The 20949-nt window shown below is 41.0% G+C and overlaps 1 protein-coding gene across 3 annotated transcripts in view; it reads left to right on the top strand.

Annotated features, from left to right (window-relative positions):
* The window catches only part of flna (filamin A, alpha (actin binding protein 280)), a 71731-nt gene that overhangs the window by 16542 nt on the left and 34240 nt on the right, over positions 1 to 20949 (top strand). For all 3 annotated transcript variants that reach the window (XM_042491210.2, XM_088082660.1, XM_042491211.2), the window contains exons 3-7: positions 16003 to 16254; positions 17767 to 17864; positions 19698 to 19845; positions 20497 to 20615; positions 20699 to 20776. In XM_042491210.2, the coding sequence (XP_042347144.2) occupies positions 16003 to 16254; positions 17767 to 17864; positions 19698 to 19845; positions 20497 to 20615; positions 20699 to 20776 (695 nt within the window). The remainder of the gene's footprint in view (positions 1 to 16002; positions 16255 to 17766; positions 17865 to 19697; positions 19846 to 20496; positions 20616 to 20698; positions 20777 to 20949) is intronic.

Genomic DNA, 20949 nt, shown 5'->3' with positions numbered 1-20949 from the left:
GGCTTCAAAACTGATTTGAAATGCAAAATAATAGAATATTAAACATGTAATTAAAAATGAAATGAATTACTATTAACTATTAAAATTCATATCAAATCAATTTTATTATGAAGCCCATTAACACAAATCCCAATTTGCCTCGGAGGGCTTTACAGCATATGACATCCCTCTGCACTTAGACCCTCACAACGAATAAGGAAAAACTCAACAAAAAACCTTTTAACAGGGGAAAAATGGTAGAAACCTCAGGAAGAGCAGCTGAGGAGGGATCCCCCTTCCAGTATGGGCAGATTTTAAAAAATAATTGTTTGACAGCCCTAGTTTAAATGCAAGAGATTATGTCTCTCTGCAGTTTTGACAAGCCCACATGATCTGGCACTGGCAGCAGACACACGATTACTGATAAATCCAGGTGAGAAGTAACAGGTAGTCAGCCAGGAGCGCAGTTAAAGACTGCGAAGGCTGCCCTGATCAGTCACCATAATGTCTCATAATGTAACCTCTCCATGTGATTTGCATGGGCTTATATATTATTTTGTTGTGATAATAGGAAGTTTTTACATTTATCTTATCTTTACCTCTTAAGTTGTGTGATGATGTTCCCTCTTTACATTTGTAGAGACAGCCTGTGTGCATATTCTACACCCATGTTTGAGCAAGATAAATCATTTCACTTGGCATCATTCTGTGTGTGTCTGTTGGGGTGTGTGTGTGTGTGTGTGTGTGTGTGTGTGTCTGTGTGTCTGTGTCTGTCTGTCTGTGTGTGTGTGTGTGTGTGTCTGTGTGTCTGTGTCTGTCTGTCTGTGTGTGTGTGTGTGTGTGCGCGCGCGCGCGCGCACGTGCGTGCGTGCGTGTGTGCGTGCGTGTGCGTGCGTGCATTAAAGCTTTAGTGTACACCAGCTGTTAAGAGGATCTTCATTTGTGCTTGACTGAGCCTGTGTGGAGTTTGTCGAAATAGTTGAGATGGCAGCAATTGTGCCAAACTCTTCCCGTCATGCACACAGACAGGATGTGAGACGAACGGAGCTGTGATGTAACTTTGAACCCGGCTGTTCCCCTGTCTTTGCCCGGGAGCAGAGACGAGCAGGTCGAGACAGACGCCTGCAGAGTGGCAACAACCAGGCTGTCTGCCCCTGTTGCACTGTTAAATAATGTTTTCTATATATCTGATAAAAGAGTGTGATAAATGTCCTTATAGCAAAAAAGAGTTTGTGCATAAGTGTGTCTTCATGCTTTTGTTAGATTCACACAGAGAATGAAACATAGGCTGAGGTCAATTAGTTTAACCCTTTAAAACTTAAGCAAATTGACTCACTTTCTTTCATAAACATGGGAAGAAGGCAATGAGTATCAAAAAAAGAAATGACCCAAAAATTAGCAAGACATTTGTGGAAAGTACAAGAAATTTACAAGTAAAATAAATAAATAATAAAACAAAGAAAATACCTGGGAAAGTACTTAAAAATCATAAGCTATTGTCAAAACTTCAATTTCGAGACATTTTTCCTAGCTTTTAAAAAATAATTTTCTAAATATTCTAATTTCTTGCAATTTGTAGATCTTTTCTTACCAAGTTGCTCATTGCCTTTTTCCCCCATATTTTGAGGGAAAAAGCACCAATTTGCTCAGTGATCAAAGTTTTTACATACTTGTGAAAGGCATCTGAAAGCAGCACTAAAAGAGTGATGTCGCTACAGGTTGTAAAGGGTTAAAGTGAAACAGTGTAACTTTTTAGAGAGGATATAATGTAATCTTTCTCCAAGAAACAATAAATGAAGTTCCTAAGCAATAAAACAAAGCACCTATTTCAGCTCACTCTGAGGTTTTGATGCTACAGTCTGACTTGGTGTTGTGTGACCAAGAGCTAACGTGAGCTAACGTTAGTTAATGTTAGCTGATGTTAGCCAGCTTTACATATTGCTGGAAGTGGCAGACCTAAATATACATGTGTTATATGTGACAGAGCTATTTTCAGCATGCCACAGATTAGCATTCCAATGCAGTAAAACAACAAACACACCATTGAAATGTTCATATGTGACATGTGACATACGTACATATGTGAGTCGAATTCCTTGTATGTGCACACATACGTGGCCAATAAAGTTAATTCTGCAACTTAATTAATTAGGGATGCACGACATTGGATTTTTGTCGTTATGTCTGATTTGCTGTTGTTTTCCAACTTATTTTGGCCAATGCCAATATATGCAATTTTTAGATTTTAAATTTATCCCTTTGAAGTCTGGATAGACATGACTTTTTTGGTGGTTTTCAGTCATCTCATGCAAGTATTTAAACCTTTGAACCCTGAGCAAATTGGTTTGAACGCATGGGGAAAAAGGTATTGAGCGACTTGCCAAGAAATGCAAATTAAAAAGAAATAAGTCGATTGAAAAAATATTTTTCAAAAAGCTAGGGAAAATTTTGAGACAAATATATTTATAAATATCAAAATTATATGTCTGTAAAATTACACTACTCAATTATTAGTACTTTTGAAACACTTTTTTTCGGTTCATTTCTTTGTTTTATTCTGGGCTTTTTGTACTTTTTCTACACTGCTGCTGCTCATGGCCTACTTCCCATGTCTTTAAAAGAAATTAAGCCAAAGGTTTCAAAGGGTTAAGAGAACATCAAGTCACTCCTGTAGTTGTAATATTACATCATACTGCATAATCACAGGCAAATTTGCTGTTATTTCACATCTTTTCTTGGTCAGTGCTGACATGTGCAATTTTTTAATTTTAAGTATCCCCATTATGCAATTTTTAAATTTTAAATGTCACCGTTTGAAACCTGGGTCAAGATCGCTTTTCTTGTGCTGTGTTCAGATGCTTTGTAGTAGGACACCTACAGAGTGATAAGGTTGGTCTGTGAAAGTGCTCAAAACAAGGAGTCAAGTGCAATGATTGTTTCAGCTGTGAATATTCCAACTACTGAGCAATTCCTCAAATGCAATTATTTTTTTATTGTGAGATTTTGCCTGCAGACAAACTTGTGTTGCAGTTTTTATTGTGTGTGTGTGTGTGTGTGTGTGTGTGTGTGTGTGTGTGTGTGTGTGTGTGTGTGTGTGTGTGTGTGTGTGTGTGTGTGTGTGTGTGTGTGTTTACTGCACTTTGAGTGTGAGATTTGGGCTTGGCAGAGCAGGTGTCTTTTTCCTCTGGATGATACCATCTGCACATGGACATGCTTTTCACTTGCTCATTTTAAGCACTTAGAAGAACCACATTTTATACATATTTTAAATACAGAACACCAATGTAGCCACAGAGGCTGCTGCCCAGTGCTGCGATGATTCAAAATACTGACCACCAGTGCCTTAAGCCTCCTGCAGACTGCAAGATATTTGCAGACTTAGAAGTTAAGTGCAGCTTCACACTGTGACAATAATAAACTTTGGGTACGACATAAAGTCTTGTGTATGTAGACTGTATGATGACATCACCTGCTGAATTACAGGCTACAACCTCCATCCATTGACATTAATATGCATGAACAAATCATCGTTGACATGGTCATCCATCTACGCCACTGTAGGGGTAAGAGCAAACTGTGAACAAACAAGTGGAGCCCTCGCTATAGTGGTTATTATGGCTGAGGAAAAGAAAAAAAGTGATATGCAGAAAAAGGCTGAGGCGGTAATTGAACCTGTGGCCGGTGTGGCAAGGACGTAGCCTCTGTACATGGGGCGCCTGCTCTACCAACTTAGATACTGGGCGCCCCCATGCAGCACTTCTATTGGTTGGTTAGTAAATGTAGTTTGTCAGACAGCAGTCAGACAGTGAGATTCTCATCCCAAATTTCTGACACTGTCAGAATTTTACCCCAGGTTGTCTGTGATCGCAAGAAAGCGGCCATCCTTGGACCCCTTTCACTGTGCATACAGGACCACTGTCAATCAAAGATATTACCATGTTTGACCATGACTGAAATACCACACACATCAAGTCACTTCATTACCTTGACACAGAAACCTTGATATTACAGAGACAGGCTTTGGTATTAGTGGAATGACAAAATTGTTGATATGTTTCAGTTGTCTCACAATAAACACTGTCATATTGCCAAACCCAAATTCCAATCAAGCTGTAATAAAGCTACTACAATCAATATTTTAAAGAAACTGTGTTATGTCCCTGGAAACCTGGCGCAAAGCATGCTATGTGACTCCCCACGCTCCCACTCCCAAGAAGAACCAGCGGATCAGTAGCCCATTACAGGAAACAAAGGAAGCAGTTTATTTGATTTCAGAGCTGAGCAGTGCCTAAAACAACAAACAAAACATGTCTTCATCCCTAAACTTACCTGCCCAAAGACAAAAGATAAACAAAAGACAATCTTCTAACCTAAGCTCCTTATTCCAAAGCAAGAGAAGACATGATAAACAAAAAAAGGTTCACACTCCGACTGCTACTGCTGCAAAAGCTGCTCTATATTCACAGTGACAAAAAAAAAAAAGAATTGCAGAATTCCAAACTAATATCATGCAAGGCAAGCCACAAATCTCAAACTGGTCAGATAGCTCTCACAGCTGACAGAGTTGACAAATCAAACACACAAATACACAAAGCCTAAATAGGCGGGATTCCATTAACCCTCAAATTGCACAAACTGAAATTGTGAATATCAAACAGCTGAATGGAAACATGTCAATTTCCAGAAAAACTCTAAAACTTTATTGCAAAAAAGTTTTTACACTTACATGAGCTGGTATCTCAGGCAATTCCAAAAATTCACATTTGACAAAACTACAATGTAAACACTTTTTGGGCTTTTCTAGGTCACATGATGCTACGACTGTGTGCTTGTCAGTGGGAACTGGCTCCCTCATGATGCTGCAGGAGCTACAAGAGCTGTTATTGCATCACATAACTCTGAGAAAGTTGAGCCGATCATCCATAAGTTTTGAATCCACAATTCCTCTGTGAAATCATGGACTATCACCTCCCAGAAATCCCTCATATGTGGGAGCGGCTTGCCTTTACATTAACACTCCATAACACGGCTACGTGGCCTTGGATTGGAAATAATGACGGCTAGTGTGGTGGCTGCAATAGAAATAAAGCTGCTAATGTTTTAAACATCCACCACCATGCTTCTTGGAGTGTTATCACCAGAGGAGAAGTCGCAGAACATCACTCAGTGGAAACGCAGTCATCTCATAAATGTCAGTACATTAACATGCACCATTAAGTGGAGCTACAGTTAAAGCTCACTTAGGTCATTTAATTGGACTTCTGTCCTTGTCTCAGTATACAAGCAGCAGGGAAGAATCAGTTTATTAATGGAAGTATGTCTGACTCTGCCACAGCAGGTGGAGATATGCCTTCTTTCAGCTAGTTGCTATTGGACCTTCTTCCAGTTTCCAAACATGTTAGCAAGTGGCAAACGGGTTGCGTGTCGAATTGTGGCAACATGAATAACTTTTCGTCTCTGTAGATTCCATACGCTTCCTTTTTACCTTTCTCTTTTGTTTTTTACCAGTTTTCTTATATCAGTTTATGCTGTTTGACTTCCGGGTCAAAGCCCAGCATGGGGACTATAGCATGTGCAGAACACCAAGGCCAGTTCAGGTCCGACTGAGGTGTATACATTATTGACCACGAACCGCGTTATCCAGGTGAGTTAGTCTGACTTTGAAAAATTGGACTTAGTACGATTTCAGTCGGACTGACATATTTACACATATTTTAAAAGTCCAGTTTTCGTTGGATCAACACAATAGTCTGATCTTTTTTTAACGTTATGTAAATGTACTGACTGTTTGCCGATAAGTTGACCATATGAAGTCTTTAAGGGGATGACATGTCAGTATGTTTACAGCTTGTTGCTGCCGTCCCTAGGGGGCCAAAACATCAGTTAACATCATTTAATTATAGCAATGCAAAGGCAACTCCCAAAACTCATGCGACCTCAGTCATCAGATAATGAGAGCACTACATAGACCCATTGGGGAATCCAAAGTGTCTGTATATTAAGAGCCTGCTTGTGCTGTGGATGTCAAACAACATTATATAATCTTAGGTTTTCAGAAAGTGAGAGCGTGACTGCTGTGTTGAAGGGCACAGAGGAATGTAGGCTCAAAAGTGAGATAACAGAGTTTAGCCACCGAGTTAGGTCAAAATGGATCACTTCCTGCCCGCTCATTATCATTAGCATAACTTCCTGTCTGCACAGGCGAAAGGGGACTGGTCAAGTGGATAGCGAGGATTAGCAGAGAGCGTGTTCCCATTCAGTACAGTGGTATTCAGGCTATTGCATTACATCAGAGTTGGAAACATGCCCCAACACCCCATGCCTCATGTTCAGACTGAACAAGCAGACATAAAGCAACATATTCTGTTACCCGCAAAGATCTGCAGGAAGGTATTTAACCCTTTGGAACCTGGAGTGACGTCACTTTTCTTGTGCTGCTTTCAGATGCTGTTCACAAGTTTTTAAACCTTTGAACCCTGAGTAAACTATTATTTCAAAAACATGAGGAAAACGCAATGAGCAACAAGCCGCAAATGTAGCAAATTGCAAGAAATGAGTAGATTTAGAAATGTATTTATCCCTTTGAACCTGAAGCAACATCACTTTTCTTGTTCTGCTTTTAGATGCCTTTCACATGTATTTGAACCTTTGAACCCTGATCAAATTGGTGATTAGAGACTTCCTTTATAACATGAAGAAAAAAGCAATAAACAACTTGTTAAGAAATGTTCCACAAACTGCAAGAAATTACTACATTTTGAAAATTATTTCTAAAAAGCTAGGGAAAAAAGATAAGCTATGGGAAATCTTTAATTATCATAATTGCATAATTTAAATTATGTCACAATTATGATTTTAGGTGCTTTTTCAAAGTTAATTACTTTGTTGGTTTTTCAGGCAATTTTTGTGTACTTTAATTTCTTGCAATTTTTTGGGTAGTTTCTTCTGTCGTTGCTCATTGCTCATGTTTTTGAGAGAAATCACGCCAATTCGCTTGGTTTTCAAAGGGATAAAAAAGAAAAAAGCTAAGACTAAAAAAAAAAACTATTTATAATTATCGTAATTTTTTTTTAATTTACTTATTTTGTTTTATTTAAACTTCTGGTAATTTTCTGTTTTGTTTTGTTGGGTTTTTTTTTTTTACTAATTTCTTGCTGTTTTTGGTTCATTTCTTCTGTTGTTGCTCATTGCCTTCTCATGATTTTTAAAAGAAATCAAGCCAATTTTCTCAGGTTTCAAAGGGTAGAAAACATTGGCCCCTTGCATATAAACTGCAATGACAGCATATCCTGTAATGTAATATTCTTTTTTTATCCAAAATATTCAAAGTCAAACCAACAAACTTCTCTGTTGTGCTGCCGTTTGTGCTTTGCTTACTGTTGTTATGTTACAAGATTTTAGCTACAAACAGACATGGACTGAGCGCCTGTGCCAGAAAGCCGTCTGTTGGGGATCTACTTTTCCAGACCTGAATCATTTTTGCCAGGCCAGAACTATTAATTACTCGCAAACCTAAACTCTGCTCTCCTGGTTGATCGTTGAGGTTTCCAGGAAACAAACAGTTAATTAAAACCTCCTGGTATTTATTACCCCCCTCATTCATCAGTGGACACGATGCCCGTGTCCTCCTCTCACCTCCCTGGGCTCTGTTTTAGCCTGTCCCTACTTGCCGCTCCCCGTTTTCCTCATATTTTTCATATTTCTGTCCTTGCCTATCCCTTCAAATCTCATTTTTTCGCTCATCTCTTCACTTATATGAACATATTTCAGCCCATCCTCAGCGGGTGCTATTGTCAGTGCGGGCTTTAAAAATGTCCCACACAGCACTTTTCCCTGCCCTTTTTTTTTCTCTCTCTCTTTCTCAGCTCTCCACCCCCTCTGCCTTCCCCTTCTCCTGTCCTGTCCTCCCTCCGTCTGTAACCAGAGCCCAGGGAATGGGAGGGCTGCCAGGATCCAGTTTGCTTCTGCCCTTTTAAGGCTAAAAAACCAGGAGGAACTTTTTCCAGCGGAGGGAGTGAAGAGAAGGAGAGGGGAGGGAGGGAGGATGACTGGAAGGAGTAGAAAGAAAGAGGAGGAAGTGTAGTAGCTCCAGTGTGGCTTGTTGAGCTAGAGGAGGGAGGGAGGAGGGAGGGAAAGAAGAGAGAGCTCCAGGTCAATGCTTTTCAGCTTTTGGATGTTTGAGGCTACAAGCCCAACTCATGTCACAGTTGCAGAGCAAATGTTTTTGCTTCCTTTTGGGTTTTGTGAACGTTTAATGTCCCACAGTGTGTGTGAGAGAGATAAGGGCAGTGTGGAATGTGTGACATTTCCTCACAGTGTTCTGTCTGACCGGGGTTTGGCCACTTCAACCACTCCTTCTTTTCCAGGCATGACTGTGTGTGTGTGTGTGTGTGTGTATGTATATGTGTGTGGGCACCATTGTATTGCACGCTTGATCTTAATGTCTGAGAAGTATCTTTGTTCAGCATGTAGCCTATGACATGATAGTTCCACTCACACTCAGCGCTGCACATTATACATGACCGTATATACATTTGTGGGAAATAGAGCTGCAATGATTAATTGCAATTGGTAATCAGCTATTTAATTTAACTATTGAATTTATATTGATTTCCAGCTAATTTAATAATCAATTAATTGGTTTGAGTGACTTTTTAAGAAAAAGGTCAACATTTTCTGACTCCAGTGTCATTAATGGGGATATAATCTGCTTTCTTTCCCACTCTATGACAATAAACTGAATGTCTTTGGGTTGTGGACAGAATAAGTACATCGTCTTGATCTTTGTGACACACGGATTGACACATTTTTTAAATTATTTTCTGACATTTTAAAGACCAAACAACTGATCCATTAATCAAGTAAATAACTGGCAGATTCCAATTGCATAAATTACAACAGTGACCTACTTTCCAGTTGTTGGTGATTGAGATGTAAATATATATATATATATATATATATGTATATATATATATATAAAGTGGATGGAATTTTCATAGTAGTTTCTGATTTTAATCAACTCATCCTTCAACTCCAAAGATGTAGATTTTTTTTTATGACGAAAAAATATACCTTGCACCTTGTTCTTAGAGACCGTTTCAAACTTGACCACATAAAGATTGTAAGTGCGTCTGAATGTATTTCCTGCTGTAATGTTTGTAAATGTAGTAGCCGACTGTAAACAGGGACCAAATCAACAGAATAGCAATGAAACCATCTATGGCCTGCTAATCCATGCACTGCACGGCAACGGATCGACATGTTAACATTTTAGAAAGAAAGAATTGAAAGAAAACATGAGTTCATGTGTTTCAAGTTTAGTTTAGTTTAGTTTAGTTTAGTTTAGTTTATTAGGATCCCCATTAGATACAACATTACTGCAGCTATTCTTCCTGGGGTCCACATCTATTAGTACCAGCTGATACATACACAGATGCAGATGTATCTGCAATCATTTCTTCCTTTATCAGTTTAGTTCTACAGTACATACAGTTAAGGCCCACCAGTATAGTCATGTCGGCCTTTTGGCTGATGGATATGTCTCCTGATAGTCCTGCGATTTCTTTTTCATTTGTTATATATGATTAACATCAGTATATTGTGAGTGATGGACAGGGATGGAGAGAGCTCAGGATTATCTAGACCTGCTGTTCTGTTTCGTTCCTCCACCTTTACAAGATCTGCAGACTAATTTGCACCAGATGTTGTAGTAAAACCTGAATATTGTGCAGACTCTTCCCTCCTGCTATCGCTCTCCTCTGCACTCTCTCCTCTCCCCCTCCCTCTCCCTCCTTGAGATGCTGGGATCAGGTCAGGCTGTGGGTCAGGGGTTGCAATGATGTCATCGTGATGCCACTGGGGGGGGCTGCAGCAGCGAGCCAAATAGATGAGTCATGGGAGTTTTTGGGGCAGATGGAGCATCAACCACAGACACGCACTCTCTCCATACGGTAGTCTCCACACTTTGGTGACTGCCTCTATCGCTCGCTCGCTCTCTCTCTCTCACACACACACACACACTCTCTCTCAACGCAACGGGGGTGGGGTGGGGTGGGGGGGTATGAGTCAGCAGAGGGGGAGTCTGGCAGTCTGTGTCCGTATATGGGCTCCATCAGGCTTGGTGTGCTGTGGTCTGCCGGGAATGTTTGCAGATTCCTTGCATGTTTAGTGGCTTTGTGTGTGAGAGGCATGAATCAAAGAGCAACATACACACATTATCAGAAAATGTGAAGGACCTTATGTCCTTAACAATACCCGAGAGGAGGACAAGCTTGTCTGTTGTCCAAACCTTAGAGCAGGGATACTCAGTTTGCTTTGCTTGGGGGCCACTTTTGCTAAATAACAGGTTTCAAGGATTTAAATATGTTTTTGAGATTTTAGGATATTTGTATGATTTTAGGACATTTCTAGGACTCCAGCGATTTCTATGATTTTAGGACATTTACAGGACTTTAGCACATTTCTCGGATTTTGGGACTTTTCAAGGATTTTAGCACATTTTGAGGCTTTTAGAACATTTCTAGGATTTTTGGAAATTTCTAGGACTTTAGTACATTTTTATGATTTTTGGACATTTCTAGAACTTTAGCGCATTTCTAGGATTTTAGGACATTTCCAGGATTCCAGTATTTTTCTAGAATCTTGATGTTTCTCAGACTTAAGGATGTTTCTCCGATTTAAGGACATTTTTTAGAATTTTTTTTAGAATCAGGGTCTTAGCTAGGACATCTGTCAGGGGTGTGGTAATCCTCCACTGTTACTTTTTTTGATAAATAAGCTCTATTTTGATGCTGTTTTATGCAGTCTGGAACCTTATGTATACTAAAGTACAAAAACAATTCCTGCTGTGAACAACTGTATTTTTATAGTGAATTAGAAAATAGTTGGGGGGCCATCCGGCATCCTCTCAGGGGCCAGATTTGGGTTGTAAGTTGAGTATCAAGGCCCTAGATCAGGCATGTCAAACTGGTCCACAGGGGGGCCGGTGTGGCTGCAGGTTTTGTTTCCAACCAAGTAGCAGCACACCAGACTTGACTCATTTAATCAACTGATCTCCGTCTTCAGACAGTTGATTGGTCAAACTGTGTGCTCTTGGTTGGTTGGCACAAAAACCTGCAGCCACACCGGCCCCCTTGTGGACCAGTTTGACATGCCTGCCCTAGATGATGCCCTGTATTGGACAGCTTAAGATCACAAATACTGTTAGGCACTGACTCACACATCACCGCTCATCATAAGTTTCAGCATATTACTAGGGTGGAGGTAGGGTCTTGCTTCAACACTGAATATTAAAACTTTTCATAGAATTTTACAGAAAAAAATGTTTAAAATAACAATGAGTTATATCTGCTCTTGTTCTGGTGATGTTGTGGTCCTGCTTTAAAGCTGCGCTGGCTGACTGCTTTGTGACACACCCCTGCTTTATCGGATCTGCATTCCTCCTGCAAGTACCAACCTGTGGTCCACATGCACCCACTATGCACACACTCCTGTCCTGTGAAGCCTCTGGGGCAAATTTGTGATACTGAGTTAGTTATGTAAAAAGAATTGTCTTCACTTGACTTCAGTACAAATGACAGTTTATAGCTGTCACTTTTATCTTTGTCTTTAGGCAACATATCTGCCTCGTGTCCCCTCTGTGCTGCATTCTGTCGCTGCTTTTCAGTCACTCTTTCCTATCTCTTGCTTCTCTCTTCTTCGACTCTTCCTCTTTCCTATCACTCCTAAGTGGACAGAGTTGACATTTGGTTGCTATAACGATTCAGCTCACTCAAAGTTCCCATGGTGATGGGTGTATTTTTCCACTGGGAGCAGCTGACATGTCATGTAACTCAGGGTTGGAAAGCTTGCGAGCACATCTCTGGGAGATGTCCCAGTTGTAGTTCTGCATGAAAGAACTCCTCTAATTTACAACTTCAGTTCCAAACAAGTTGGGACGCTGTGTAAAACGTAAATAAAAACAGAATGCAGTGATTTGCAAAGCTTGTTTGACCTGTGTTAAATTACAGGGACGTTCAAAAGCCAGCATATGTGATAATATTTGGGTGTGTTATTACATGGGTAAAATTTATGTCTGTAAAGGCTCCGTTAAAGTTGAAAGGTGCATAAAGGTTTTGGAGCAACATATGCTGCCATCCAGAGGATACCTTTTTCAGGGACTTCCAGCAAGACAATGAGACACATTCTCCTGTGTTCCAACAGCGTACCCTCACAGTAAGAGTGCAGGTACTAGACTGGCCTGCCTGCAGTCCAGACCTCAGCCCCCAATATTGGTTTTAAAATGAACTGTCATAATCGGCAAATGTGCATTTTAAAAAAAGAAATTCTTTTTTTATATTCATAGTGAACAAGTAAAAAACATCAAGTAAAAAAAAGCACATATATCAAAAAAACATCTGAAGGATATACAAGTATGATACATGTATGAAGAATATAAATGACAAAAATTAAACAGACAGATAGATAGACAATAAAATAAATGAGTAAATACATGAAAATACATATAAAACTAGAGGTAAACTGGGGTACAGGCACACAGATAAGGAAGTATATTCAGTCGGTGAATTGGGAAGGAAGTTGCAAAATTTTTCAAAAAAGTGGATAATGGTTATCGACCAAATTAATTGTTATATACTGACTTATTGAATATCAGCAAAAGATTCATTATCATGCATCCGTAGCAGGTATGGATACTGCATCTGAATCATTAGACTACATCTTAGTCTTTCCTACCCTTAGGTGTTCACAAAGTACAGGGTATACACTGCTTTTTAAATGTGAAATAATTGGTTATAGTAAGTTATCAGCCTGAGAAGCAGGCATTTATCAGTTTGTTGAAAAAAATTCCTCATCATGTATCTCTGGTTGTAAGTCATCCTATGTAGCGCATGAAACTCTGCATTCGATTAGCTTTTTTTAACTTCTTACCAGCCTTTGTTTTCTGACTGGCTAGCTACTCTGCTCCTCATCTTCATCATGCATGAAATTCCAACCTCCCCCTCCTTTTGGTTTAGACCCCCATTCATCCTGACCCTGTCCTCTGAGTCTTGCTGCACCACTTGGCCAAACAGCTTCCAGACCCTCCTACTGCAGGCCTTTAATATTCAGCCTTTTCAGTAGCCCCAGCCCCCAACTGCAGTCCCAGCGCTCTCATGTAAAAACATCTAAAAAAAACAAAACAAACATATACAGAACCCAATTGTTGAAGTTGAGCTGCTGCTTCCAACAATCATTCCAGTCTTAGACAACAATAACCAAAATAAGTAAAGTTGACAATGATGTGAGCAGCATTTGAATCAAAATGTGCTCCAGTCCAAAGATGTTTATGTTGTTGTTCGCAGTCTCATTCTCCTCTGTTTTCATGCTTTCTGCAGCCTTTAGTGTTGAAAAAGCTGTAATCTCCAAGAAACTGCCAACTGGACATAGCTGCTGTCACACGTGTCCCTTTTAACAGACCTAAAATGTTTAACTTTGTACTCCACAGAAAGCTTAAAACCTATCAGGCCTCTTACATACACCCTTGAAAACCATGAGAACGTTGTCAGAAATCCTTTACAAGAACCAGAATGTTTCCTCCTTTATCTTCTAATCACCATCAACTAGACACACAATCCTCCAGGATGGACCTGAGCAGTCAGGCCTCCTGATCAACTGCCTCTTGTGCAACATGTCTGCACAATGTAGTTTTCATGTGTTTAAATCTGTAATGGATTATCCAAAACCTTTTCACTATTCATGTTCATTTAGAAAATACATTAAAAAAACATTTATGTAGAATGGCGACTGATTAAAAAGAACAGATTTGTAATGTAATGTGAGGCTGCAAGACCATACAAGACCTATGGCTGCTGACAATATCAAAGTTACACAATGTTGCCAAGCAAAGGAATAACTATTTCTGAAATTCCTGGTAGCTTGACTATTTGTTTATTACACGTGTACCTTTAGGCCACATTTTCAGGTTAATCTACATACACCCAATACAACAGCAACAAGTCAAGTCAAGTCAAGTCAATTTTATTTTTAGAGTCCATTATCACAAAACATGGTTTGCCTCAGAGGGTTTTACAGTGTACGACATCCCTCTGCCTTAGACCCTCACATCACTCAAGGAAAAACTCCCGAACAGATGCATGTCATATTACAATAATGATAGGTGTGAAATAGCCTACCAGGATGCTCATGGAGCAGAAGAGGTCTTTTAATAACAGCAAAGCCAGCTAAGCTCCATTTAAAAAAAAAAAAAAAAAAAAAAACATGAAGAATAAGCTTAAATTACCCACATCCAGTCTATTGCTATTGTTATTGAACTGGTTTCAAATAAGACCTAACATTCTCAGGCCTCCGAGCGCAGTATTAGCTGTGCAGCATGGCAATGCTAAGGTGCTGTTGGGAGAAGTTTGCATCCAGGGTTATCTGCCAGAAAGCCCTTTCGTGGATTAGAGAAATTGTCATGGTTTGGGCTACAACAAAAAGATTTATGCCAGAAAAGGCTTTTAGGCAGAAAGCTCTAATAGTAAACTTCTCCTATGTGCCATTAAGTTCAACAGGCCAACAGCATGTTCAAAGGGCTAAAGCTAAGTTCACCAGGCTTATGGCAAGTTCACCAGGCTAACGCTAAGTGTAATGGGTTAATGCTACGTTCAACAGGCCAAATGCAAAGGTTAAGAGGCTAATGTTAAGTTCAATCAGCTAATGCTAAATTCACCAGGCTAATGTTAACGGTCCACCATAGACTGTATATAAAGATGGGCGACGCGCCCCCACTTACCCCTGCTACGCTGAAGTGAGGTTCAGATATCCTGGACACGAGCGTTGCCATCTTGCAAGGGTGATGTCATTGGGAGCCCTTCATCTGCACAGCATTTTTTGTGGTGGGGCAGTCCTGCCCAAATACCCGTCCGATCAATCACGAGCAGCTGCATTGAATGTGAGTGCACGGATTGGCTGTCACAGCTGTCAATCATGGCGGAAAAGCCCTATTTTTTATAACTTAATAACTCAATAAAACCGAACTTATCATGAAAAAAAAACACTCAAACCAACAGCAGGGTGATGAGAGCTACCTTCAGTGACAGAAACTTTCTTTGGGAAAAATTTATTTGGTGTTTACTTCCACTTTTTAATTCAGCCTATGACCATTCAATAACATTGGAGGCGGGTCTTAGAGTCAGACACCAGGGGGTGATCAAGATTTAATAACCTTACTTTGGGGGAGCTGTCATGTCGTTCATCTTTATATACAGTCTATGAGCTCCACACACTGACCTGCAAAATAAACAGGCTTCTACTTTATGGGTGGGGATTGTCACCTAGCTAGAGATGACTCGGGCAAATGAATGCCATAGGACGTCTTTCGGAGCTGCATGTCTGACTAGCTCGTTGTTACACAGGTTTTCTAAAAGATAGAACAGGAGACAAAGAGAGATAATGGTCTTTTCTCAGACTTTGGGGCCTCCAAACACACCGGGGACACACATTTCTCTCAGAAAGACATGGAAAAAGTGTGTTTTGCATAATGTGTTACCTTTAATACCTTTGGTCTGAAACTAGATTGAAATCTGTACAAAAGGCCATAATGTAGGATGTACACATAAACTCACTATCTCTCCCCAGACCAGACCATGCTCCATGATGTCTCGATATGCATCCCACTCCGTCTTAAAGAGACATTCATTAGATAGCAGATAACAGAGACACTCCTGAGTGAAATTGGGAATTTGATGCAGATCAATTAGGCCTACAGATCCCTGCGTCTGAAACACTGAGGGTTAAGTAAAAAAGATCAAACAAGAGCCTTCCTCTAGTCAAATGTTTCTTGTATTTTTTTTATATTTTGAAGAAAGGTTGCATCTTAAAATCATCTTTGGAAATTTCCCCTTTTTTATTGAACTAAAACACATCTAAATAACAAGCTTCTGTTTGTCTTCTATGAATTGCAAGTTTTTAAAGTATTCATAGGCTACATGTTGAAGCATGCTAACATGACTGAAAATCTGCCCTCTCTCTTCCTCTTGACTCCAGACTCTAAAGCCATTGTGGATGGGAACCTGAAGCTGATCCTTGGTCTGATCTGGACCTTGATTCTGCACTACTCCATCTCCATGCCCATGTGGGATGAGGAGGAGGAGACTGACGATGGCAAGCAGAAGACGCCCAAGCAAAGGCTGCTGGGATGGATCCAGAACAAACTGCCTGAGCTCCCCATCACCAACTTCAGCAGGGACTGGCAGACTGGCCGAGCCCTGGGTGCCCTGGTCGACAGCTGTGCCCCAGGTGTGTGTGTGTGTGTGTGTGTGTGTGTGTGTGTGTGTGTGTGTGTGTGTGTGTGTGTGTGTGTGTGTGTGCGCGCGCGCGCGCACGTGTGCGCTTTAGTGCGTGTGCGTGTGCGTGCGCGTGCGCGAGGTGAACATGTGTTTCCCCAACAGCAAGGGTGTGAAATTTACACCAGCCAAGTGCAAAGTGTTAGAAACTTAATCTGTGGAGGATAAGAGCTCAATCAGGGTCAGCTGAAATATACATAGCACTTTAGGGTTATGATATTTTATTAAGGAATTTTACCAAACACACAAATACCAACCCACATACCAAACAAATTTGCAACCTGCAAATGGGTTGCATGTCGAATGGTGACAACATGGATAACTTTTTGGTGCTGTGTATTTCATACTTACTCTACACTTTACTTTTTGCATTTGCACTGTGTGACCTCTGAATTGCACATTAAGGAGCTATAGTGTACAGCGTTTTTTTTATGTTGTTGACTGTTATTCTCCTTGTCCACCACTTGCATTTTCTACTCTTTTCTTTTCGTAATTTGACAAGTATTTTCTAGCAACGCCCCCTCCCCATTTTAATTCTCATGTCACCTTTTACTAATTTCTTGCAAGTTTTGGGACATTTCTTGCCTGGTTACTCATTGCCTTTTTCCTGATGTTGTGAAAAAAACTGTACTCAGGTTAATGCCTAGATTTTTTATACTATTTCAATTTCCTTTGCCTCCTAGTTATTATGCATTTTTGCATCATGACTCATGACTGAACGCAACAGTGATTGACAGCTGTAGGTCTGAGGTCAGGTCAGAGAAAACGCTGCATAATTCTCATGTGTGCGGGAGTTAAAGCTGAGGGCAGGGGTGATGAGCTGCACAGAGTGGAGAAGAGGGCCAGTGCTCAACCCTCCCATTATGCTGCTGTTGAATTAGGAGAGGGTGTGGGAGGAGGAGACAGAGGGGAGGAGGGATGTAGGTGAAGGAAAGTGAGGGTGAAAGGAAGTTTCTGTTGACATGCTCAGGATGTTTGGCATACCTGTGGATCACCACCATCCTTGTGCCAGAGATAAGGATCCAACCAGGGCTTTATTTCCCTGCAGCGAAAGATTTCCAACAGCATCCAACAACAACAGAAGACCTGAGAGTTGCTTATGAACAAGGAGATAAAAACTGCTGACACACTTTGCTATGTGATAATGAAGGAACATCATAACATCCAGCGGGTGAATTCAAGGGCAAGCATCTTAATGAGCCACAGAGACAGCTGCATGACCCAACACCTAAATACTGCTGCTGATTGACCTTCAAACACAGATTAGGCATGCTTTGCATTCTCTGTGTCTGCTGGACGGGGTCAAGGCTGTGACTGTGGAGTCGACATGTTTGTAGCAAAACAGCTTTAAATACAGTTTATATAGATTTTTATTGTCTGTCTCATTGTCATCATATTGCAATAATATGTATGTTTTGCTCAACTGCTGCCTGTTAGTCTGAGCCTCCTCCTTTCTTCCCCGCAGGTCTGTGTCCTGACTGGGATCAGTGGGATCAGACCAAACCTGTGGACAACGCACGTGAGGCCATGCAGCAAGCTGACGACTGGCTGGGCATCCCACAGGTAAAATCAGTCCCATTACAGCGGAGCAGCAAGGGGCCGCCACTCCTAAATGAGCGTAGAGGAAACACTGTGTTGTCATCTAAACGTGGCCTAAAATTCCACTGAAATAAAGTCTTTCTCTTACTAGAAATTGGAGCCAAATGTAATTTTGTGGTTTAAAATGATTTTTTTTCATGCATAACACAGCTTTGTTTTATTTGTACAAGGTAAAGTAGATCATTCCTCTTACTTGTCAAAGTAACTTCATCAGTAATTTGACACCTTTAAGGTCATTATTGCATAACATGGTGAGTTCCCACGTGATGCGTTCAGTGCTCACATGCAGTCCAAAAACTGATCTAATTTCCGTATTTGGGATTTTCTGATATTTGTGGATTTCTTACCAAAAGCCTTTGGAAACGCACATATTATATCAAAGTTGAATGTCTCATTGAGTATCTACAAAAATTTGAGTGAAAGGGATTTTAGTGTGGCAATGTTAGATTAATACCATCTGACAGCTGACTTTGAATTTTTAACCATATTACATGACATCGATCAGGGATAACCACACTCAAATCAACCCAGCTCCAGTACCTTTCTATGAGTTTATACAAAGAGTAGAATTGCAGCCAGTTTCACTGCTGCCGGCTGCAGCCTCTCTCTAAGTACTACTTTCAAAAACTGTTGTTCCTTGTGTGACTTACATGGAACAACATGGGGAAAATAGGATCCAGGTTGAAAAATAGCGGAGTTCCCCTAAATACTACAGGCCTGACTTGAGAAGTATGTTTGTTTGATGGGTAAAGTCACTGTTTGAGTTGCCTCCCGCACGGGACAGAACCTCATTAAACATACGGTACAGCAACAAAGTCGAGTCTGATGGTATATTTATGCTCACTTGGACATTGTGTACTTAATGAGAATCTTTTTATCCCCTTTAGTGTTTGTCCAGAGTGTAAAGTTCAACATTTATTAGGGATCTCTCTAACTGAGTTCACCAGAGTTAGTTGTTCTAGCTGGTTCCTGGGCTGGGTCTCTCTGGTGAATGTCTGACTGAGCTGTGTTGGCATGATTAGCACAGTGCTGGCAGCTGGCACAGCATCGCGTGCTGACAGTTGGCTCTGTGGTCACCGTTGTTTCCGCCTTCAGCTCTGTTTCTGCTAAGAAACTGGCTTTGTTTCATCCCCTGCTGTCTCTGTGGGTTGTAAAATCAGACAAGTGTGTCTCTATGAGCGTCTGTCTGCTGGTGTGCGTGTGAATCTGTCTCAGGTACTTTCTGAGCTGAGGAACAGTGTGGTATGTGGTTTTAAGCTCTAAATCACAACACTACTCAGTTGAGTTTAGTGGGTAATAATCACCATGGCAACAAATCAAGCACTGAGCCAGGCTGTACAGCAGGGATGCTAAACATGCTTTGCTTGGGGGCCACTTCAGCAAAATGACAGGAGGCCAGGGGCCAGTCACAGCAAGTGTTTCTAGGATTTTAGTACATTTCCAGGACATTAGGATGTTTCTAGGATTTTATCACATTTCTAGGATTTTAGGACATTGGGGCTAAAATCCTAGGATCCCCCACGCCCCCAACGTGGGGGATCCTTCTCTGGCACTTTCTTGATAAACAAGTTTGATTTTGATGCTGTTTTATTTCACCTTATGTATACTAAAAGTACAAACAGTTTCCGATGTGAATCACTTTATTTTTATTGTGAATTAGAAAATGGTTTGGGGGCCACCTGGCACCCTATGGGCCCAAATTTTGCCCACGAGCCATAAATTGCACATCCCTGCTGTACAGCTTCTCTTCCATAACATAATATTCTGACAATTTTCCTTCTCGTCTTTGTCTCCTAGGTGATCACCCCTGAAGAGATCGTTGACCCCAATGTGGACGAGCATTCAGTCATGACCTACCTGTCCCAGTTCCCCAAGGCTAAACTGAAGCCTGGCGCACCTCTGCGACCCAAACTGAACCCCAAGAAGGCCCGCGCCTATGGGCCAGGTACACACACACACACACACACACACACAAACACACACATCTGCAGTTAAAAATCAACACGGAAACACGTGCAGTCGCATCAAGCTGAGCAGCTGGATCAGTTTAGGGCAGGAAGGATTTCTTTGTTTATAGCCGTGGACCCAAAACCTGTGAGCTGGTCCAAGAGGTTGGACTTGTGTAGTGAGAAGGAGTTTAAGCTCATCCAGTTGCTGTAGATTGTTCTGAATACTGCCTTTAAGCCGCATTCACAGCAAATCCAGCTTTGCAGCTTGAACATCACTCCTCCTGTTCATCTGAATGTGAGCCCTGCGTCCAGGCGGCAGCGACGGGGCTACAGGGGACGCTGACAAACAAATTTATCAACAGCAAATACTCAGTTGCTTAAATGAGGAGATTGTCTTTCTCTTCATCCTCTGATCCCCCACAAATGGGCCATTTAGTGACACCCACACCACCACACAACTCTGAGGCTAATCTGCAAAATGCTGAATTTGGTGTGAATGCATATTAAATATAACACAGATGTTAGCCAGCATGCATTATTTATGTATCCTAAGCTCTTTCTGTTTCAGCTCAGGATCACATATGATGTATGCAATACATATTTTTAGTGTCTCGTCTCATCTGTCCTGTCCCCTCTTCTCTCTGCAGGTGTGGAGCCTGTCGGTAACGTGGTAATGAAGAAGGCTGTATTCACCGTGGAGACCATCAGTGCAGGGATGGGGGAGGTACTGGTTTACGTGGAGGACCCTGCAGGACACAGAGAGGAGGTGAGACACTGCTGAATTTGGGGTGTTTGGTTTTTGGTCATCATGGCATATGACTCTCTAAACTCTCAATAATTTTCCTCCAGGCTAAAGTGACAGCCAACAATGACAAGAACCGCACCTACTCTGTCTTCTACATCCCTAAAGTGACAGGCATGCACAAGGTAAAACTTACTTTTAATGCACAAGACTGATTTTACATGACTGAGGACTGTTTACAGTGTGCACTATGTTAGAAGTCAGTGGTGGAGTAAAAGAGTACATTTTTACTCGATTCTTTCCATTTTGTGCTATTTTATACTTATACTTTATCACATTTCACAGTGAAATATTGTAC

The sequence above is a fragment of the Plectropomus leopardus genome, chromosome 9 (assembly GCF_026936395.1).
Source record: "Plectropomus leopardus strain MGB_pleo_1.0 chromosome 9, ASM2693639v1, whole genome shotgun sequence".
Lineage (NCBI taxonomy): Eukaryota > Metazoa > Chordata > Actinopteri > Perciformes > Serranidae > Plectropomus > Plectropomus leopardus.
Note: the sequence above shows the minus strand (reverse complement) of the source record. Positions and strands in the feature narration are given on the sequence as shown.